Genomic DNA, 23,891 nt, shown 5'->3' with positions numbered 1-23,891 from the left:
ATTGTTTGGGCGTACGGCGGGGCTCAGAAGAGAAGGAGCGCCATTTCACAGTAAAATTGATTGGAATTATTAGCAGACGCCATGTTTCATTTGGAGACCCCCTGAGGTGCCTAAACAATGGAGCTCCCCCACATGTGATCCCATTTTGGAAACTAGACCCCCCCCCCCATACAAAAAAAATTAGTTTGGCGAAATAAAAAATACAGACATCAGTAGAAAAGAAAAAAAAAAAAAATGAGCGCCTGCCAAGACCAGTGCCAAACGTGAGAGCAATGCACGAGTCTCGCATCGCATCATCCACTGCAGTCTGGAAGCGAGCAACTGCGCTGGATAATGAGATGCGAGAGGGCGGGGCGGCAGATGAGAAAGGGCGCAGCGGATGGAAGATGGGAAAGGGCGCAGCGGGTGGAGGAGCGGCAGAGGATGGGAAAGGGCGCAGCGGATGGATGATGGGAAATGGCGCAGCGGATGGAAGATGGGAAAGGGCGCAGCGGGTGGAGGAGTGGCAGAGGATGGGAAAGGGCGCAGCGGATGGATGATGGGAAATGGCGCAGCGGATGGATGATGGGAAATGGCGCAGCGGATGGAGGAGCGGCAGAGGATGGGGAGGGGTGGCGGGGAGGGTGGCTTGCAGCACATGGAGGGATAGGAGGTGTGGCGATGGAGAAGGGGCAGCCGATGAAGGAGGAGGCGGCGGCGGCCGCCGATCGGGAACAGTGGGGGCCGATTCGGGGGCAGCAGCGGCTGAAAAAGGTGAGTGCGACGGCGGCGGGGACAGTGGCGAGCATGGCGGCGGGGACAGCGGTGGAGCGGGAGCAGCGGCGGGGCGATCGGAGACAGCGGCGGAGCGGGAGCATGGCGCCGGGGCGATCGGAGACAGCGGCGGAGCGGGAGCATGGCGCCGGGGCGATCGGAGACAGCGGCGGAGCGGGAGCATGGCGCCGGGGCGATCGGAGACAGCGGCGGAGCGGGAGCATGGCGCCGGGGCGATCGGCGACAGCGGCGGAGCGGGAGCATGGCGCCGGGGCGATCGGCGACAGCGGCGGAGTGGGAGCATGGCGCCGGGGCGATCGGAGACAGCGGCGGAGACAGCGGCAGGAACAGCGGTGGAGCGGGAGCATGGCGCGGCGATCGGAGACAGCGGCGGTGGAGCGGGAGCATGGCGGGGGGGATGAGAGACAGCGGCGGGGCGATCGGAGACAGCGGCGGGGCGGGCGGCGGGGACGCGGGCGGCGGGGACAGCAACTTACCGCTCTCCTCGGCTTCCAGGGACGGTCACAGGCCGCAGATCCACATTCATTGGAGAGAGCGGTCACAAGACCGGTCTCTCCAATCAGAGCTGGGGGCGGGTGAAGCATCGATCACCCAGCTCCAGCCAATGGCCAGTGCTACAGCAGCACTGATCAGGGCTGGATTTCAATGTTCCAGCCATTTTCAATGGCTGGAACATTACAGTGGCTGTAATTGGCTGAGCGGCGTTAGTCAGCCAATCACAGCCTCTGTAGGTTCGGGGAGGAGGCACCACCCCTCCTGAGGTCAGGCAGAGGTCCCCTCCTTCCCGAATCCACCGTTTAAGTAAACAAATTTCACTCCCTGGGGCTCCGGGACCGCGATTTCGCCAGGACGTACTGAGTACGTCATGGGTCGTTTAGCACCATGTCACCATGACGTACTCAGTACGTCCAAGGTCGTTAAGGGGTTAATGAACACAGCAACACCCTCGATAGGCACAGACATCCAGCCCATTATAATGGGAGATAGACTCCCACAAAAGAATCTTGGATAAGACTGCAATCTGTATATCACGGAGTTTGAAAATGAATTAAGATTGCAGACGAAAGAAGGAGGAAGAAGAAGATAAAAGAATCTCTCATGTAAAGAAAAATGCTATTAACATGCAGATATAGTGTTAATCTACAATTTGATCAGTTTCTAAAACTGCCTAGCTGCTGCACTGAAAGCCCAGTTACTGGGAGGAAATTAACATTATTCCTCCCGGTAGCCTCGGTCATTGAGGCGTCGCCGGGGCAGTTTCAAACACAGACTGTAACCAAGCCTTGGAACTGTATTTGCATATGAGCTGTGGGTCATACACATGTATTGAAAGCTTGTGACTGTTCTGGTCAGTCAAAAGCTGTGGTCATGAGATGGCAGATCAGAATCAGAGCGGTACTGATAAGAGCAGAAGACTGCGTCTGGTAAGTATATTACCAGGGGAAGCGCACTTGCATTATTGATACCACTCACAAGGTGAAATATTATATATATTATTATATTACACACACACACACACACACACACGTTCAAAAGTTTAAGGTCACTTAGATATTTCCTTATTTTTGAAAGGAAAGCACTTTTTTTTTCATTGAAGCCAACATTAAAATTAAAAACAGAACTACACTCTGTACATTGTGAATGTGGTAAATGACTATTCTAGCTGGAAACGTCTGGTTTGTAATGCAATATCTACATAGGTGTATAGAGGCTCATTTTTAAACAACCACCACTCCAGTGTTCTAGTAGTACATTATGTTTGTGAACTGTGTTAGCAGGCTAATGGATGTTTAGATATCCCTTGAAAACCCTTGTGCAAGTATGTTAGCACAGCTGAAAGCAGTTTTGCTGATTAGAGAAGCTATAAAACTGACCTTCCTATGAGCTAGTTGAGAATCTGAAGCATTACATTTGTTGGTTCCATTAAACTCTCAAAATGGCCAGAAAAAGAACTTTCATGTGAAACTTGACAGTCTATTCTTGTTCTTAGAAAAGGATATTCCATGAGAGAAATTGCCAAGAAACTGAAGATTTCCTACAATGGTGTGTACTACTCCCTTCGGAAGAGAGCACAAACAGGCTCTAACCAGAGTAGAAAGAGAAGTGGGAGGCCCCACTGCACAATAAGTACATTAGAGTCTCTAGTTTGAGAAAGCAACGCCACACAGGTCCTTAACTGGCAGCTTCATTAAATAGTAGCCGCAAAACGCCAGTATAATAGTCTACAGTGACGAGGCGACTCCGCGATGCTGGCCTTCAGGGCAGAGTGTCAAAGAAAAAGCCATATCGGAGACGGGCTAATAAAAGGAAAAAAAAAAAAAAGTAATATGGGCAAAAGATCTAAGACATTAGAGGAAGATTAGAAAAAAAGTGTTATGGACAGACGAATCAAAGTTTGAGGTGTTTGGATCACACAGAAGAACATTTGTGAGACACAGAACAACTGAAAAGATGCTGGAAGAGTGCCTGACGCCATCTGTCAAGCATGGTGGAGGTAATGTGATGGTCTGGGGTTGCTCTGGTGCTGGTAAAGTGGGAGATTTGTACAAGGTCAAAGGGATTTATAATAAGGAAGGCTGTCACTCCATTTTGCAATGACATGCCATACCCTGTGGACAGTGCTTGATTGGAGCAAATTTCATCATACAACAGGACAATGACCCAAAGCACACCTTCTGGAAGCATGGGGTGAAATATCTCCAAATTAAATCCGCAAATTAACGGCTAGAATGGAAAGGAAATTATTATTTCAAGTAAAACTCCTTATTTCTAACCTAGTCAATGTCTGGACTATATATTTTCTATTCATTATGCAGCTCATTTGATAAATAAAAGTATGATTTTTTTCAAATTGTCTGGGGGACCCAAAACTTTTGAACTACATGTAGTGTATATATAATCAGTGTGAAAGACTGGGGAAAGCATGCCAAGACGCATGAAAGCTGATTAAAAAAAATCATGGTTATTCCACACAATATTGATTTCTGAACTCTGCCGGAGTTAAAATATTATTAGTATTGTTGTTTCTAAATGATTATGAACTTGTTGTCTTTGCATTATTTGAGGTCTGAAAGCAATGCATTTTTTTGTTATTTTGACCATTTCTCATTTTCAGAAAATAAATGCAAAATGTATTGCTTGGAAAGTCGGAGACGTTGTCAGTAGTTTATAGAATAAAAGAACAATTTACATTTTACTTAAAAATATGCCTATAAAGAGAAACATCAGGAAAAAAAAAAATAATTTTGCAGTGGTCTCTTAATTTTTGCCAGAGCTGTATGTGAGATCTATCCATCCTAGCAAATACTGCCAGGACTGAGGCCAGGCAGTGTCCAAACTGCTTCATTTAAGATCAAATGGCTTCATTGAAGATAAAATGGTTCTGTTGGGGTTCAGATGCGATTCCCGATTTCTCAGTACTGCAGAGAGCAGTGTGTGTGGGCCTAACCTCACATTACACCTTTTATAAAAAGAAGGGGTGGGAGAGGATCATGAGCAAACTGAGAAAATAAGCTAAAAAGACATGCAGATGTGCCAACATTGGCAAGTGATTTATCTCCTACACAAGTCAGTAATGCTGCAAAATCTCCTCCATGCTGCTATTGCTGCTTCTTAACATGTGTTTGATTTATATTTCTAAGGGAAGACGGGTATATGCCGCGCTTAAAAACCACTAATGCAGAATTGATGTAGAAATGTCTTTATTTCAGCATTCCAACGCGTTTCAGAGACAAGGACCATCTCCTTCAGGGAAAAAGAAAATCAGGTGGTAGCAGAGGTGAGCGCGACCATGCCTCTGACGCTGCGCATTCATTAGCATGTTAACATGCTAAGGGGGCAGACTTGCCAAAGAATCTTTAGAAATACTTTTTCTAAAGATCTTTATCTATGCTAGTGTATACAGGGACATTAGGCAGCGATTAGCAATATATTACAGGTTCCCTTTAAAAGGGAAAAAAGAAAAAAAAAAAGTATCATACACCTCTTTCAAGGGAACCTGACAGCTGATACATGTTGCACAAACAGCATGCATCAGGCACATGCGTATGTTTGACCCTGAAATGCTGCAGCATTTCAGGAGAAAAAAAAAAAATGTTTGCATGAGTGGTCCAAAGCAAAGACAAAAGAAATTTTAATCTAAATAGCAATGTATTGCTCCAATCTAAACTAATTTCTAATACAGCTGCATTAAAGATTTTACCTTTCCCTGACTAGGCAAACTATTGATTTTTTTCTTTTAAATGTTTTTATTAATTTTAAACACAAAGTAATATGAATATAACCAGACATGTTATGAAAATATACATTGCTTATTTTAGTAAACAACTCACATGTCAATATTCTAGGTTATAGAATGTTATTTTTAAATTTAACCACTACATACTAAACTACTATAACAATAAAATGCATCAACTTTTAATCTGTCTTCTTTAGGGTACTTTCACACTTGCGTTATTTTCCTTCCGTTACAATCCGCCCTTTTGGGAAACAGCGGAATCCGTTAACGGATTCCGCTGTTTCCCATAGACTTGTATGGTTGACGGATTGTACCAAAAGGAGCTGCGTTGCTTCCGCTGGGCGACGCTCCGTTGCTTCCGCCCAGCGGGAGGAACGCAGCATGTAACGTTATTTTGAGCAGCGGAATCCTCTGGATTTCACTGCGCATGCTCTTTTTTTTTTTTTTTTTTTTTTTTTAAATCAAACTTTATTTTGGCTCGCGGTGGCCGAACGTTCAGCTGAGCGCCCGGCCGTCGGCAAGCGACAGCGCTCAGCTGAATGACCGGCCACCAGCATGCCCGGCCGCCGGCAAGTCACAGCGCTCAGCTGAGCGCCCGCCCGCCGGCATGCCCGGGCGCCGGCAAGTGACAGCGATCAGCTGATCACCCGGCGGCCGGCTGCAGGGAGCGATCAGCTGATCACCCGGCGGTCGGCTGCAGGGAGCGATCAGCTGATCACCCGGCGGCCGGCTGCAGGGAGCGATCAGCTGATCACCCGGCGGCCGGCTGCAGGGAGCGATCAGCTGATCACCCGGCGGCCGGCTGCAGGGAGCGATCAGCTGATCACCCGGCGGCCGGCTGCAGGGAGCGATCAGCTGATCACCCGGCGGCCGGGAGCGATCAGCTGATCACCCGGCGGCCGGGAGCGATCAGCTGATCACCCGGCAGCCGGCTGCAGGGAGCGATCAGCTGATCACCCGGCAGCCGGGAGCGATCAGCTGATCACCCGGCGGCCGGGAGCGATCAGCTGATCACCCGGCGGCCGGCTACTGGGAGCAATCAGCTGATCACCCAGCGGCCGGCTGCAGGGAACGATCAGCTGATCGTTCACTATAGTCTGCCGCTGGTAAAACCGGGAAAAAAAAAAAAAAAAAAAATCAAAACGAATTGCGTTGTTTTGCAGCATCCGTTGCATCCGTTGTGTCACTATATGCAACACATCCGTTGCATCCGTTACACAACGCAATGCAACGGATACCGTTCAACGCAAGTGTGAAAGTAGCCTAAGTCATTGGAGTGGAAATCACCAAATCACAACATATCGATCAATCATAACCACAAGGATATTTTAGAAACATAAATTATTACTTATAATTATTATTACATAAATATAACTGGGATAGGGAGAAAAAAAAAACAAAAAAACAGGTTTAAATAGAGTTGTTTATGATTAGGTTATGCCATCTTTCCCAAATTTTTTGTTATTTTGGGTACTATTGATTTTTTTCTCCCTACTTCTCGTTTGATGACGCTTAATTTGAGAATCCCAGTGCATGGTGGAATACTCAAATGAAGCGTCATCAGGGGGCAGAGGCGGCAGACACTATTGCGGCCTCTGTCCCCTCCCTGAAATGAAGAGTCATCAGTGGTACTTGTTTCAGGGGCTGGGCTGGTCTCTGCACAGTCATTGTGCGATTTGTCCAGTGTCAGCGCAGTCGGTTGCTGGCTGACTTCAGCGGACGTCACTGCGGGGGAGGCGCTGGTCTCTGAACGCCATCGAGCACTGACACCGTGCACTGCTCTGTATTGCCGTCTCTAGGTATGATATATATTAAGACATTTATACTACTGTGCCCAGCTGTATCCAGTTTGAGCACAAATTAATTCATCAAATACTGCACTAAACATTGCAAAAAATAAGTTGAGAAGAAGAAAACTATAGCTTGCAGATTCTTACTTTGGATTTGTAGTTTTTTGGGGTTTTTCTTATATGCCTTCTCAAGCATGTACAACAATTTGCCAGTAAGAATATAAAATCAGGAAGGAAATTTCCAGGCTTTAAAAACATCTTACTTAATAAACATCATTCAGGAACAAGACAACATACAAACAGTATTAACTTGGGGTTTGGCTGTGAGAATGCTCCTATTGAGCTTGTTTGGCAGACACCCTTCATATATACAGTCAGCGTGGTCTTTGCACAGTCCCAGTAGCTTTATCCTGTGCTGCGCATAGCTGGAACCTCTCAGATTGACTTCACAAAGACATCATTCACCAGCTCACTGACTAGACGAAGAACATTCCTGGAGATTTTGTTACTGAGAATTATCAAACATATCAGCAGAGCAAAAACATCACATGTACAACTTTTCAAATAAAAGGCTTGACAAAAAAAAAAAAAAAAAAAATTAAGCACACACTATTTCAACTCTATGGCTTTTATACATCAGGACAAAAAAAAATAAAATAAAAAAGTATATATTTATATTACACACACACAAAGTTATCGATATTTGTCTTTCTGGTGACATTTCAGGATGATCCTAAAGTGCACTCTAACCTTTTCAGGTGAACTTACGTGACTTTTTCTAAACTCTTAAATGCACATGTCCAACTATCCAATGTAATAAGGAATAACGTTTGGAACACCATTCTAAGTCTGAACTGGGTGCAAAAACCTAAAAAAAACATCACTATGGAAAGATAAGGTATGCACACCAGTGACTATGTAAGGGGAATACATGAAATAGCAGAAACTGCTGTGTGAATACTGACTTGAAAAATCCAATAGCTATATGTAAGAGTGAAAATGTGAAAAATGGAACCTGCATTACTGCCATGAACATATGAATAAAGAGAAATTTAGCTACTGAATTGATCAATGCAATAGAGCCCCAACACAACTATCCAATGTGTCAGGACTTGACAGGATGGATATATCTCACAATTTTAGCCAACCCTTTACAACTTAAGGCTTTGTGCGTACACTGCTTTTCTTGCTGTGTTTTTGCTGCTATTTTGGTGCAGTTTGTGGTCCTAATCTGCATGTATGCTTTTCCATTGACAATGTTAAAAGAAAACACATGAGCAAAAGCACACCAAAATGCAGTAAAAACGCACACATTTTTTGGATGCGTTTTTTCAGCCAGAGGTGCTTTTTTCTGCCACAAAGTGCAGTTTTGAGGTGCAAAAGTTTTCTTCAGTGTGTGCACATAGCCTAAAGAGTTTTTCCACTACATTAATATTGATAGTCTATCATAAAGAAAGACCATCAATGTCTGATTGGTGTGGAAAGGGGGGGGGGTGAAATCTGGCACCCCAGCCATTCAGCTGTTCAGTGTTGCCAGGGTAAGAAGCTGCACAGCTCCATCTTCTGTATAGTGGAGGCAGAAACTGCACATCCGTCCCCTATTCAAATCAATAATGATTGGATGTGCAGTACCTGCCACAGGGACTATACAGCACAGATGGTGCTGAGGTTTGCAGCTCCATAAATGTGAAGTTCTGGCCACTGCCAAGAACAGCTGATTGGCAGGGGTACTGGATTTTGCATCCTGATCGATCAGACATTGATGACCCAATCCTAAGGATAGTTAAAGTAGTGGACAACCCCTTTAAGTTCATTGAGGTTTATGGGCATTCGTTTATGCACAACTCTATTAAAGGGAGCCTGTCACTACTTTTTTGGTGTATAAGCTGTGGCCACCACCACCGGGCTCTTATATATAGCATTCTAACATGCTGTATATAAGAGCCCAGGCCTCATATAAGAGCTCAGGGCAGATCAAAGTGCCCATGAATGCCAGTGAGTGTGTATGACGTCAGACGCGTCATTCACCGCGGCTTCAGAAGATGGAGGACGAAGATGGCCGAAAGAGGCCGCTCCGGCATCGGACAACGGAGACGCCCCATATGGACAACCGCGCGACCGTTGGTTAAGTATTATAAAGTGATTTTTATGTTCTCACAGCGGCCTGGGCTCTTATATACAGTATGTTAGAATGCTGTATATAAGAGCTCGCTGGTGGTGGCCGCAGCTTATACGCCAAAAAAGTGGTGACAGGTTCCCTTTAAGGTCCTGGCTGAGCATTTCAATTGGGGTGAAGTCTGGACTGGGCCATTGCAACATCTCTATTTTCTCCCCCAGCCATTTGGATGTACATTTGCCATTGTACTTGACATCACTGTCTTATCACATTATCCAGTTGCACCTAAGCTTTTTCTTTGGATAGCCAGCCTCACATTTGATGGAAGAATACTTTTGTATACAGAGAAATTCATGGTCAACTGAAATGACTGGAGGAAGCCTAAGAACTGTGGCTGCATAACAACCCCAAATTATTACTCCCCTACAGTGCTTTATCATGGTGTGAAGTGTTTCTGCCAATATGCGGTGTTTGGTTTTCAACAAACATGTCGCAGAGCATTATGATCAAGCAACTCCACTTTAGTACAGTGTATATAAAATGCTTTGTTCCACAAATCTTGTGCTTTTTGCAGATGCAACTTTGAAAACGTTAGCGGTGTCACCATGTTTTTTAGGAACAGGCTTTCTCCTGGCAAGGCTTCCAAATAAGCTACACTTCTTCAGGCTTCTTCTAAGTGTTCTTTTCCACTTGCGATTTCTATGTGCGATTGTGATCCGATAAAACATTGGATTGCACTCGCACCAGTGTTAATCAGTGAGGCAGTATCCTCTTGTTTATTTTTCTTCGCCATGAATTGTGTTCTCGGTGCAATCGCAGCATGCTGCGTTTTGCAGCAAGTCTCGGCTCACGCACTCCAATACAAGCCTTTGTGAGTGTGTGAAACATTGCACTGCACTCGCATGTTATGTGACTGCAGTGCGATATACGCAGAGACAGACAGCGGAGGAGATGGGGAGAAAGTTCTCCCTCCATCTTCTCAGAGGCGGTGATACCATCGCATCACAGTCGCGTGACCCCTGTCTGACGCACGCAGCCGAGGGTAGTTAGCATATCGCTTCCGATGCTCTCGCATCAGAAGTGGTACGCAAGTAGAAAAGAGCCCTAAGGCTATGTGTGCACTGTCGTTTTTGCACTTCTCAAAAATGCTGCGTTTTTGGCCGCAAAAAAAACAAAACAAAAAAAAAACACACCACACAAAACCGCACCCGCAGCGTTTGGTGCATTTTTTACTGCGTTCTTCCAATGCATTGCATGGGTAATAAATGCAGTAAAATGCAGGAAAGAATTGACATGGCCATTTTTTTTTTTAGCTCAAAAACGCAGCTAAAAAAAAAAAAAAAAAATCTGTGTGTGGACAGCAAAAATGAAAACTCGGACTTTGCTGGGGAAGCAAAGTCATGCAGTTTTAAGACCAAAAGCACACCCAAAAAAAAACAGCGCAAAAACGCACCGTGCGCACATAGCCTAATAGTAAGTTCATGAATTTGAACATCTTGCATGATGAGGACTCTAGAGTCCGAGTTGTAACTCCTAGGAGGTTTTTTTCCCTCTAACGTTGCAAGATTTGACATGGGTGTAAATTTGCTGGGATGTCCTCTCCTGGGAACAGTCAACTCTCTTGAATGTTGAGAAATAATCTCTCAATGTAGAATGTTGGGCCATAAATCATTGGAAATGGCCTTAGGCTATGTGCGCACTAGAAAAGTGATTTTTCTCAAGAAAATTTCTTGAGAAACTTCTGGGAGTTGAAGATTACCGCGCCTGCGGTAAAAAAAACGCACCAAATCCGCATGCGTTTTTGCCGCAGGTTGGTCCCTGCGGTTTTTTTATGCTGTAACTACTGCAATAAATAATATAGAAAATAGATAAAATCGATAGAGGGAAAGATGGATAGATGAATAGATCGATAAATAGATGAGAAAGACCTATATAATGTCCCATCCCCCTGCATAATCTAAGCTGGCACCCTTTAGTGACTCATGTGGCACTAAAGGGTGCCTAGTCTTGTATTTAGCCATTAAATAAATAAATAAATTAAAAAAAAAAAAAAACACCACGTGAGGTCCCCCCATCTTTTGTAGCCAGCTAGGGTAAAGCAGACGGCTGCAGCCTGCAGACCACAGCTGGCAGCTTCACCTTGGCTGGTAATCCAAAACAGAGGGCACCCCACGCTGTTATTTTACATTAAATAAATAATTTAAAACAAAAAAACGTGGGGTCCCCTCCAAATTGGATCACCAGCCAAGGTAAAGCAGACAGCTGTGGTCTGATATTCTCAGACTAGGGAGGTCCACTGTTATTGGACACTCCCCAGTCTAAAAATAGCAGGCCGCAGCCGCCCCAGAAGTGGCGCATCCATTAGACGTGCCAATCCTGGCGCTTCGCCCCCAACTCATCCCGTTGCCCTGGTGCGTTGGCAAACAAGGTAATATATGGGGTTGATGCCAGATGTGTAATGTCACCTGGCATCAAGCCCTGGGGTTCGTGATGTCACGCGTCTATCAGATACCCGACATCACCAACCCAGTCAGTAAGAAATAAAAAATAGACAACAAGTTTTGTTTTTTTTTCAAATAAAAAACACTCCCCACATTGTTCTTTTCAATAAATTGTAATGTCAGCAAACCTCAAACAGAGGGAGGCCACTTATCAATTAGTAGTGAATATAGCAATAAGAGGCTAAAATTTAACTTTTAATTCTAATATAATAAAAGCCCAAGAGGGGTACATGTAACCATAAAACTCCCCCGTGCTCTGAGATCTCAGATAATAGCTTATCGTAGCACAGGGAGTCAATAATGTATAACAAACATAACAAAAAAACACAAAATACATAAATGATAAATTGAGTAGATTATATCCACCCGTGGGACAGTGGTCCACCTACTGGGGAAGAAAAAATAATCAAAAAAACTCAATATACATAAATCAAGAGCTGAATGTTGGTCCTCAATGGAAAGACCAACACAAATTCTATTGCTCAATATGCGAATAAATGGGAACAATCTCACCCATATTCAGTGGTATAGGGCAACTCAGGATCTCCTCCGTGTGGGTCCTCCTTGTATCATCAAGTTGTCACTGACCCTACATAAGCTTAGGAGATTGACTTAACCTGTTGCCCAAACTTCTGTCCTGACAAGGACAGACCACAGCTGGCCCTCTCTATATACCCCTACACCGATCCTAGCCACGTCCCGACGCGTTTCATCATATAAGACTCATCAGGGGACTCCGGTGTTTAGATAGAGGCCAGAGGTCCTAAGCCCTCGCTCCCAGAATAACATAAGGGAACCAGAGCCACAGTGATAGAGGGTATATAAATGGTGTCAGTCCAATAGGAATTATAGGCCAATTAAGAGACTCACCAGTGGTGATTCAGTTGCGCAGGTGGACTATAATACACAGTGATATCCCATGATAGCGCCCCCTCCTGCGCCGACCTCGTGTTCACGTGGAACGCAAACAGCTTCCACATTGAGATCCCATAGAGCACTTCCGGTCTCGCGACGATAAACCGGAAGTGCGTCACGTTGAGGGAGGGACCCTCGCTCCAGGCTAGCGCGCACGCTCCAAGCCTAGGGCACAGAGCGGCGTTCAATTCACATACCGGAAATGAGGTAACGGGATAAGGCGGCGGTGGGAGTGGCAGGTGCGTCACGCAGACCGCCCACCGCCCAGTCAGTGAGATCACGGCTAATGATGGCACGCCTCACATTCCCAGTGCCTAGAAAGCATACAGGGAAACAGACCCCGGTCGACTACACACCTCGTACGCCGGATCAAGTCCCAGTCCCACGCCTCCAGCAATAAGAGGCACAAAAAACACCATCGTCAGGAGGGGGGCACCATGTAAGTCGCAGTGCTCATAACCCGATAACAAAAACAAAACCCAAAAGATGGGGGGTACCTCATTAGCACATAAGGGAAGGGGATCATGGGGCAAAATCACATCACTGGATGCACCTATCTAGAAATCACCAAACATCTTATTATGAGCCATCTTAATGATCCTATTCAGTGTATTCGGATTTCATTACAAATAAAGTTCTAGTCATGTTACCCAGATGTTACAAATGTGTACAAATCCAGGGTTCCACATATATAGAGGGATTCATCCATGTATTCACTATCCCTCCAAGACTATACAGGTTACATTTACTTCAAAAAAAGGTCAAGGTTATCATTGGCTGGTAATTCTCCTAATGTCTAGATAAAGCTGGCAAATTGAAGCTGTTCTTTTAGGCCTCCCGGGGACGAGGTGCCTAGTCTAAATATCCATTTCGTTTCCTGTTGGAGAACCCGCCTGTCCCAGTCGCCACCCCGCTTAGGTCTGGGGACGACATCAATACCAACAAGCCTGTCACCAAGGGATCTCCCTTTTTTGTAGGTAATCAATGGTCGTTCAGGCAAGGAGGGGCCCACATCTCTGTCCATTAAAAGAATAGGCCAATGGTTCTCCAGTATTTTGCGGATTTCAGTAGCTCCGTTGTTGAAAGTTGTGATGAAGTGAGAGAAACCATTCTGCTCCAATGGCTTCTCCCGGTCCATCAACAATTCCATTCTAGGGGTGTTCTTTGCTTCATTATAGGCTCTCTTAAGAATCTCCCCAGGGTAACCCCTCTCTTTAAAACGATCACGGAGCTCCCTTGATTGGCTTTCAAAGACCCTTTTATCCGAACAGTTCCTCCGTAAACGGAGGAACTGTCCTTTGGGGATCCCCTTCTTCATGTGGAAGGGATGACAGCTCTCCCACATGAGGAGAGAGTTGGTGGCTGTGGGTTTACGGTAGGTTGAGGTGGAGATCTCACCATTTCCACTTTTCTGGATAAGAATATCCAGGAAAGGGAGATTATCTTCCCCAATGACATGTGTAAAGGTGAGCCCGATGTCATTTTGATTAAGGCCCGCTACATAGTTAGACAGTTCCATCCTCGAACCTGTCCATACAATCAGTATGTCATCTATGTAGCGGGCCCATATCTCAAATTTAGATGTAGATTCCTCCATCTCTTCCACAAAAATCCGCGTCTCCTCCCACCAACCCAGGAACAAATTGGCGTAAGAGGGAGCACATGGCCTCCCCATGGCCGTGCCCCTGAGTTGGTGGTAGATCCGCCCATCGAAGGTAAAGATGTTTCTAGTCAAACAAAACTCCAAAAGTTTCAGAACGAATCTGTTGTGTTCCCTAAACTGACAGCCCCGCGTGTTCAGAAAATAATCCACCGCCTCAAGTCCCTTCGTATGGGGAATAGAGGAGTAGAGAGCTTCAACGTCCACACTTCCAAGAAGAGTGCCCTCACTTACTGATATCCCGTCTAGTTTCCTCAATAGGTCTGGTGTATCTTTCACAAATGAGGGTAGGGCTGCAACAAATGGCTTAAGGACTCTGTCCAAGTATGTTCCACAGTTTTGGGTCAGATTGTTGATCCCAGAAACTATTGGTCTACCCTTCAAAGGGCAGAGGCCCTTATGAACCTTTGGTAGGCAATAGAAGGTCGCCATTGTTGGTTCTTTTGGGAGAAGAAACTCATACTCAGTTTTGTACACATACTGGATTTGTACACATTTGTAACATCTGGGTAACATGACTAGAACTTTATTTGTAATGAAATCCGAATACACTGAATAGGATCATTAAGATGGCTCATAATAAGATGTTTGGTGATTTCTAGATAGGTGCATCCAGTGATGTGATTTTGCCCCATGATCCCCTTCCCTTATGTGCTAATGAGGTACCCCCCATCTTTTGGGTTTTGTTTTTGTTATCGGGTTATGAGCACTGCGACTTACATGGTGCCCCCCTCCTGACGATGGTGTTTTTTGTGCCTCTTATTGCTGGAGGCGTGGGACTGGGACTTGATCCGGCGTACGAGGTGTGTAGTCGACCGGGGTCTGTTTCCCTGTATGCTTTCTAGGCACTGGGAATGTGAGGCGTGCCATCATTAGCCGTGATCTCACTGACTGGGCGGTGGGCGGTCTGCGTGACGCACCTGCCACTCCCACCGCCGCCTTATCCCGTTACCTCATTTCCGGTATGTGAATTGAACGCCGCTCTGTGCCCTAGGCTTGGAGCGTGCGCGCTAGCCTGGAGCGAGGGTCCCTCCCTCAACGTGACGCACTTCCGGTTTATCGTCGCGAGACCGGAAGTGCTCTATGGGATCTCAATGTGGAAGCTGTTTGCGTTCCACGTGAACACGAGGTCGGCGCAGGAGGGGGCGCTATCATGGGATATCACTGTGTATTATAGTCCACCTGCGCAACTGAATCACCACTGGTGAGTCTCTTAATTGGCCTATAATTCCTATTGGACTGACACCATTTATATACCCTCTATCACTGTGGCTCTGGTTCCCTTATGTTATTCTGGGAGCGAGGGCTTAGGACCTCTGGCCTCTATCTAAACACCGGAGTCCCCTGATGAGTCTTATATGATGAAACGCGTCGGGACGTGGCTAGGATCGGTGTAGGGGTATATAGAGAGGGCCAGCTGTGGTCTGTCCTTGTCAGGACAGAAGTTTGGGCAACAGGTTAAGTCAATCTCCTAAGCTTATGTAGGGTCAGTGACAACTTGATGATACAAGGAGGACCCACACGGAGGAGATCCTGAGTTGCCCTATACCACTGAATATGGGTGAGATTGTTCCCATTTATTCGCATATTGAGCAATAGAATTTGTGTTGGTCTTTCCATTGAGGACCAACATTCAGCTCTTGATTTATGTATATTGAGTTTTTTTGATTATTTTTTCTTCCCCAGTAGGTGGACCACTGTCCCACGGGTGGATATAATCTACTCAATTTATCATTTATGTATTTTGTGTTTTTTTGTTATGTTTGTTATACATTATTGACTCCCTGTGCTACGATAAGCTATTATCTGAGATCTCAGAGCACGGGGGAGTTTTATGGTTACATGTACCCCTCTTGGGCTTTTATTATATTAGAATTAAAAGTTAAATTTTAGCCTCTTATTGCTATATTCACTTTTCAATAAATTGGTGAAAGAGGGAATCAATTCCACGTCCGGCGTAATCCAATAAGGGGGCGGGGGGGTCCCACGGCGATCCATACCATAGTCACTGTCCCATTCAATGAAGAACAGAATGTTCCCCATTGGCTGGGAGAGCAATGCAGTGACTTGAGCTAACATCAATAGGTCAGCCCAGGTCACTGCAGGGGATGGCGAGCGCTGCTGTCAGGAGGTTAGATGAGATCATTACCTGCTGTGATGATCTCCTGTAGTCCTGCCATCAGCGCTGTCACTGCCTTCTATGCCCGCCGCGTTGTCAGCAGTATCGCGAGAGCCCGTGACGTCACCGCCAGTGAGTCTCGGGCCGCGGGCATAGACGGCAGTGACAGCGGTGACGTCAGGAGATCATCACAGCAGGTAATGATCTCATCTAGCCTCCTGACAGCAGCGCCCGTCATCCCCGCGGCTGCACGCACTGCTGTGTGTCAGTGTCTGCCTGCGCCGCAGCGTGACAAGCTGCTGACACTGCGGGCAGACACTGACACACTACAGGGCAGGCAGCGGCGGGGCTTCAGCGGGACACAGACTGCACGGGCACCCGCCGGACGTCACACGGAAGTGCTTCTGTGCGGCGTCCAGGGAGTGTGATGTTTGTTTCCCCTGTCCGCTTCCTCTTCCTTGCATAATGACATCACTTCCTGCAAAACCACAGGCAGCGATTAACATTACCGCAGGTAAATCGCGGCTATACCGGGGGTATACCGCACATCATTTGCTACCTGCGGTATACCCCCAGAATTTCGCGATTATATTACAGTGAATGGAGTGAAATACCGGGGGTATTCCGCAGCTACCTGCGGAAATGTAGTGACATGCACATTTTAATCAAGAAATTCTCTCAAGAAAATCTTCAAAGAATTTTCTTGAGAAAAAAAAAAAAAAAAAAAACGCAGTGTGCGCACAGCTATTTTTTTTCCCATAGGTTTTGCTGGGGAATGTCTGCAGAAAGATTGCAAACATTTCTCAAGAAATTTCTGCAGCAAAACCGCGGGTAAATCCGCGGGTAAAGCGGCCTAGTGCGCACAGGGCCTTATAATTCTTCTAAGATTGATAGGCAGCAAAAACGGCTTCTCCAAGATAATTGCTACTGTCTTTCCACACTGAAATTGTGCAGCATTCCTGAATGCCCTACAACAGCAAACTGCCAAAAGTTCTGCTTTTATAGAGGTTATCATACTTTATGAACTATTATTCACGGGGAATGTGATTAACAGCATCTGCCTGATACTTATCCTTTTCATTCCCTTTAGGCCCTGTGCGCACTAGGCCGTTTTACCCGCGGTTTTGCTGCGGAAATTTCTTGAGAAATCTTTGAAATCTTTCTGCAGACATTTCCCAGCAAAACCTATGGGAAAAAAAAAATAGCTGCGGAATACCCCTGGAATTTCACTCCATTCACTGTAATGTAATCGCGAAATTCCGGGGGTATACCGCAGATAGCAAATGATGTGCGGTATACCCCCGGTATAGCCGCGATTTACCTGCGGTAATGCTCATCGCTGCCTGCGGTTTTGCAGGGAGTGATGTCATTATGCCAGGAAACGGAGCAGAGTAAACACAGACGACACACTCCCTGGACGCCGCACAGAAGCACTTCCGTGTGACCTCCAGGTGCCCGTGCAGTCTGTGTCCCGCTCCGGCCCCGCAGCTGCCTGCCCTGCAGTGTGTCAGTGTCTGCCCGCAGTATCGGCAGCTTGTCACGCTGCAGCGCAGGCAGACACTGACACACAGCAGTGCGTGCAGCCGCGGGGATGACGGGCGCTGCTGTCAGGAGGCTAGATGAGATCATTTTGAGCCAGATCAGACACCCCATACTTTGCACTGACGAGGGGCAAGCACCCCGAAACAATGTGTCTGCAAATTGGGATTCTGATCTGGCTTATATATCCTGAGTCATATTGCAAAGGATTGTTAAAAATCCACTTGTGACTTTTAGGATCACTACTTCAATAGGTGGCGCTGTGCTAGAGTTTATCTCCTTTACTGGAGAGACAATTTGAACATTGTATCATAGTGTCATATCTTCAGTGTTGTTCCATGAAAAGATATAAAAATATTTACAAAAATATGAGGGGTGAGGGATGTACTCACTTTTGTGATATACTGTATATGCAATATAAGAAATCATGTACAGGCGGAGAGAGATAGGGACAAACGTGTGGAGGGGGATAGGGAGCATCATCAAAGTTACAAAAGCTGGGATCAAAGAAAAATCCAAGTAATTACCAAAACCCCCACACTTCCGGCATTTTAGTCATGTGGACACACCTTGCTCTAAGTCTCATTTACTGTACTTCTGCTTTTCTTCAGTAAGAAATTACGCAAAGCTTAGTCATTAGTCACCGATTATTACAGGGGGTTTCCACAACTTCCATAACCGTCCAGAGGGAACGGATCATTATACAGAGATGTGTTACTTACCACACCAACCTCCCACCAGTCTAGTGGTCTACGCCACAACTAGATATGATGACATCTGGTCCATTAGTCACCTTCACCCTGCAGCCAATCAGTGGCTTCAACAGTCAGGTGTCGGAATAAACGTGAGGCTATTACTTCCCAGGGCTCCTTATGATAAAAGATATCCAGAGGGAATATGGCAGATGACTTGTACTATATACCAATCTGAGCTCTTCCTAAACTTGTAATTTATCAAGTGGGCTCATGGGGGGGGCTTCTTCAAGCAGTTATGGCTCAGTATGGGTAAAAACACTTTAGGCTGCTTTCACACATCCGTTTTTTGCAGTGCGGCTCAATCCGGCTCAATCACCTATGCAACGGATGCGGTGAAAAAAAACCTGATCTGTTGCATACGTTTTTCCATGCGGCCCATCCGTTTTTTGATGGATGTGGCTTGATACTGAGCATGCGCAGTTCAAAAAAACGACATCCGGCGACCGGATGCGGTTTTTGACGCAGGATCCGGCGTCCATAGGCTTGCACTGTAAATCGCGCCGCATCGCGCCGGATTCGGCGCGATGCGTTTTTTTTTCTCCACACAAAAAAAAAGTGTCAGGCAACGTTCCATTCAGCCGCCGCATGGGCTAAATATGCCACATCCGGCAAAAAACGGACGCAACGCAAGGCCATGCGGCACAATCCGGCGCTAATGCAAGTGTATGTGGAAAAAACTAAACCAGCGGCAAAAAAAAGTGGTTGCGTTTTTTCTGCAAAGCGCCGTATTGTGCCGCTCAGCAAAAACCGGATGTGTGAAAGCAGCCTAAGGGTCTGTGTATCAGAAGCAAACCTCATTACTCAATTAGAAGGTAATGCGGAGCATAGGAAAGGGCTGTCCAGCCATACTGGTTAGAAGGATCCCTTGAGAATGATCACAAAGTCGCCCTCCTGTGATCATGCTTTTATGGCCCTAGCAGGGAACACAACTGTGTTTCATAAACAACTCAATCTCTTGGCCAGAGCATCGAGTGGCTCCAAATTCTGTATTTTATGCTGGAGGGCCTGTCCTGTATTAGACAATGTGTAATGTGCCCAGCAGAGGTGCTGTAGAGAAACTAACCGCAAAGGCCTGAAGAGTCCCTTGGAGTAAGAAGTGTGCGCCGCTAATGAATGTTGCAGATCTTTCAGTTTCTATGCGCCACCACAAACCCATGTACTCCAGTCTGTGAGTGCAGAACATTTCCAATGTCATTTACAACGCTCTGCCATGCCAACTCTCCATTAAGCACCACATACTTTTGCAGTGAATGGCAGAGCTGGCATAAAACTGATGAATCCGGGGCCTAAAGCCACATTCACACAGATGTATTATTGGTCGGGCTGCTGTCAGTTTGCACAATGGAAATCACACAGACCAACGTTCAGGAATCTGCTACTGCATATAAATTAATTTCTACAAAGATATGTGGTCTGAGAGGGAAAGAATAGAAACAGGGGAGGTTACAAGTCTGGTCCATCATACGGACTGGTCACTGATATGGTCATTTAGCTCCTGTACTGGTCTGTGAGGCATCCAATCACATGCACCATTCACAGACGTTACTGGCCCAAGAACTGAACTGCGATCTGGGCCTTACAGTACAGGTGATAGAGGGCAACACTGCTAACAATACACTGGCCAAGCATGGACACAGGCACAGCACTTCTCAGCAAACTGGTCATTAAAGGGTCTTTATGAAATAAGCATACATGTATGGCAGATCCCACCAGGGGGACTCGTACCATCTCCACAGCTGGGCCTTATCGCTTGCCGCTATCAGTGCAGAAGGGCTCAGGGCTGGCATTAAAGGGAACCTGCCAGGTGCAATATGCACCGAGAACCATGAGCAGTCCTGGGTGCATATTGCTAATCCCTGCCTGACCGTCCCTGTATACACTAGCATAGATAAAGGGATCTTTAGAAAAAGCATTTCTAAAGATCGTATATTATATGCTAATGAGTGAGGGGCCTAGTCCTCTGGGCATTAGTTCCCCTGGCTAGTCAGCTCTATTAGCATGTTAGTACGCCCCTGTGGATGTGCTAACATGATAAGGCTAGTTTCACACTTGCGCTATTTTGACGCAAACGGAATCCGTCAGTAATGTAGTACAGTTCATTTATTTACAGTGGAAGCGCGTTAATATGCCGTGTGAGTGTGTCATGCAGTACCCGCTTGTGTCCACATGGTGTCGCGCTTCCACTGTAAATAAATGAACTGTACTACATTACTGACGGATTCCGTTTGCGTCAAAATAGCGCAAGTGTGAGTGGGGCCTAATGAATACACAGCATCACAGGATGATCTCACTCATCTCTCCACCACCATCACCACCTGACGCTGGATTTTGGCTCAGTGCACATGACCCCGGCGTTTCGGTTATGCGCACTATGAAGCCGGGTGTATGTGTCCTGGCTTCAAACTGAAGTAGTGCACATGACCCAAACTCCGGGATCATGTACACTGAGCCAAAATCCAGTGTCAAATCCAGTGTCGGGCAGCAATGGTGGCAGAGAGGTGAGTGAGATCATCCTGCGACACTGCGCATTCATTAGCATGATAGCACATCCACAGGAGCATACTAACATGCTAATGGGGCCAAGTAGCCAGGGGAACTAAAGGCCCAGTCACACACAACGACTTACCAGCGATCCCGAAAACGATGCGACCTGATAGGGATCGCTGGTAAGTCGCTGGGAGGTCGCAGGTGAGATGTCACACAGTCAGACCTTACCAACGATACAGGAACGATACAGGTCGCAGTAGCGACCTGTATAACGATCTTAGCAGTCACTGTGACCCTGTCACACAGTGTCAAACACAGCGATGTGTCCTGCCCAGCAGGAAATCGCCTTTGAAGAAAATGGCCTGGACCATTCGGCAACGACTAGAGATCTCACAGCAGGGGCCTGATCGCTGGTAGGTGTCACACATAACAAGATCGCTAACAGGATCGCTACTGCGTCACCAAAACGGTGACTCAGCTGCGATCTCGCTAGCGATCTCGTTATGTGTGACGGTACCTTAAAGGCCAATGTACACACAGACTTTCTAGCGATCCCACCAGCGATCCCAACCTGGCCGGGATCGCTACAAAGTCTCTGGTGAGTCGCTGGTGAGCTGTCAAACAGGCAGACCTGGAAAACGACGCAACAGCGATACGGACCTGCAGAACGACCTAGCTAGTCATTGGGGACGTTGTAAAGCAGCTTTTTGAAAGGGAAGTCGCTAACGAAGTCGCTGTAAAGGCTCCTTTACACACAGCGGGAAACAAAGGATCAAAGAATGGTCCTGAGAGATGTGTAGTGATCAGCAACTTCACAGCAGGGGCCAGGTCGCTGATGTGTTTCACACACTGCAATGTCGCTGGGGAGGTCGCTATTACGTAAAAAAACTGGTGACGTTACAGCGATGTCGTTTGCGATGTTGCAGTGTGTAAAGGGGCCTAACGCTCAGGAGACTAATCCTTTTATCATATGCTCATTACCATACAATAACAGATATTAAAGGTCCAGTCACACTAAACAACTTACCAGCGATCCCAACAACGATAGGGATCGCTGGTAAGTTGCTAGGAGGTTGCTGGTGAGATGTCACACTGCGACGCTCCAGCAATCCCACCAGCAACCTGACCTGGCAGGGATCGCTGGAGCGTCGCTACACGAGTTGCTGGTGAGCTCACCAGCATCCAGTGTCCCAGCCCCCAGCGCCGCGTGGAAGATGCTGCGCTTGGTAACTAAGGTAAATATCGGGTAACCAACCCGATATTTACCTTGGTTACCAGCGCACGCAGCTACATGTGCACAGAGCAGGGAGCAGCGCACAATGCTTAGCGCTGGCTCCCTGCTCTCCTAGCTACAGCACACATCGGGTTAATTAACCCGATGTGTCCTGCAGCTACATGTGCACAGCGCAGGAGCCGGCACTGACAGTGAGAGAGGCGGAGGCTGGTAACAAAGGTAAATATCGGGTAACCAAGGACAGGGCTTCTTGGTTACCCGATGTTTACTGTGGTTACCAGCCTCCGCAGAAGCCGGCTCCTGCTGCCTGCACATTTAGTTGTTGCTGTCTCGCTGTCACACACAGCGATCTGTGCTTCACAGCGGGACAGCAACAACTAAAAAATGGCCCAGGACATTCAGCAACAACCAACGACCTCACAGCAGGGGCCGGGTTGTTGCTGGATGTCACACACAGCAACATCGCTGCTACGTCACAAAAGTTGTTCGTTAGCAGCGATGTTGCTAGCGATGTTGCTTAGTGTGACGGGGCCTTAAGAAATACTTTCCTAAAGATCTCTTTATCTATGCTAGTGTATACAGGGACAGTTAGGCAGGGATTAGCAATATGCACCCAGGACTGCTCCAGGGTATGGGTGCAGTGCATATTACACCTGACAGGTTCCCTTTAAATAGTAAGGGCAGTCTGATCACAGGGGTCTCAGTGGAACCTGCATGGAGCATACATTTATGGAACATACTATATAACACCCCTAGAATACTCGTTAGGACCCTAGTACTGAAATCTTACTAGTCACAAGGGCTTCCCTACAGCCAATAGCCAAAGCCGCCCTGACCCACGATGACAGGAGGGTTTCATGGGCTCATCGGTAGCTGGATATGGGGGCACTATGGAGTAATAAGCACACTGGGGAGCTCGTCACCCGCAGCCCCCGCTGTGCCCACACCGCAGGGCAGAGCTCACCTTCTCCCTCTTATCCCAGCTGTACTGCTTGCTCTCGCCACCATCCACCTGCTGCAGCTCCTCTCCTCCCGCAGACTCCTTGGCGCTCTCCTTCCGCTTTGCTTGTTTGGAGAAACAGCACCCCATCTCCGAGCCCCGGGAGGGAGGTGACTGTGGGGGGTCGCGGATTCGGGGAGTCACAAGCCGCAATCTCCACTTCCAGCGAGTGCTGTGCCCACGACACGAACGAGCTGCGCGACCTCGCCGGATTGTAGCGGGAGCGCGCACGTCCCACGCCTAGAGCGCTGCCCGGCAACACGTCTGCATGTGACGGCTGGTGAACGGCCGCGCGCACTGATTGGACGAGCCTCACTTCCGGCTGTCACCACTGGGTGTTTATGTTTTTTTATAATCAGCTTTATTGACAATAGTAACAGGACAACAAGCTGCTCGTCTCTCTCGTGCAGTCAGAGAGTGAGGTCGTAGTCCCTACACGGCTGGTGTGCGGCATTCAGTATGTGCGGCATTCAGTGTGTGCTGAGCTGTGTGCTCTATGTGTTTGTATACTGGATCTGTCACCAGATTTCGCCTTACAAACTGCATACATCACTAAACCGATCTCTTGGACCGGGTGAGGGTGGTATAAATCCGTGCTGTGCAATGATAATACTGCTATGCTCATGAAGGACACTTGCATGATACCTGTCAATCACACGCGTCTCTGTACATGTGCCACTCACTTCTGCTGAGTGTCATATCACAGAAACATGGATGACGAGATACCATATCTTCCAACTTTTAAAAAAGAGAAAGAGGGACAA

At 46.9% G+C, this 23,891-nt stretch overlaps 1 protein-coding gene across 1 annotated transcript in view; it reads right to left on the bottom strand.

Annotated features, from left to right (window-relative positions):
- Positions 1-23,358, bottom strand: part of RP2 (RP2 activator of ARL3 GTPase) — a 60,216-nt gene extending 36,858 nt beyond the window's left edge. The window contains exon 1 of the mRNA XM_075334316.1: positions 23,092-23,358. Within this exon, the coding sequence (XP_075190431.1) occupies positions 23,092-23,217 (126 nt within the window). The 5' untranslated portion in view covers positions 23,218-23,358. The remainder of the gene's footprint in view (positions 1-23,091) is intronic.
- Between the last annotated feature and the right edge of the window lie 533 nt (positions 23,359-23,891).

This window comes from Anomaloglossus baeobatrachus, chromosome 2 (assembly GCF_048569485.1).
Source record: "Anomaloglossus baeobatrachus isolate aAnoBae1 chromosome 2, aAnoBae1.hap1, whole genome shotgun sequence".
NCBI classification, from domain to species: Eukaryota; Metazoa; Chordata; class Amphibia; order Anura; family Aromobatidae; genus Anomaloglossus; species Anomaloglossus baeobatrachus.
Note: the sequence above shows the minus strand (reverse complement) of the source record. Positions and strands in the feature narration are given on the sequence as shown.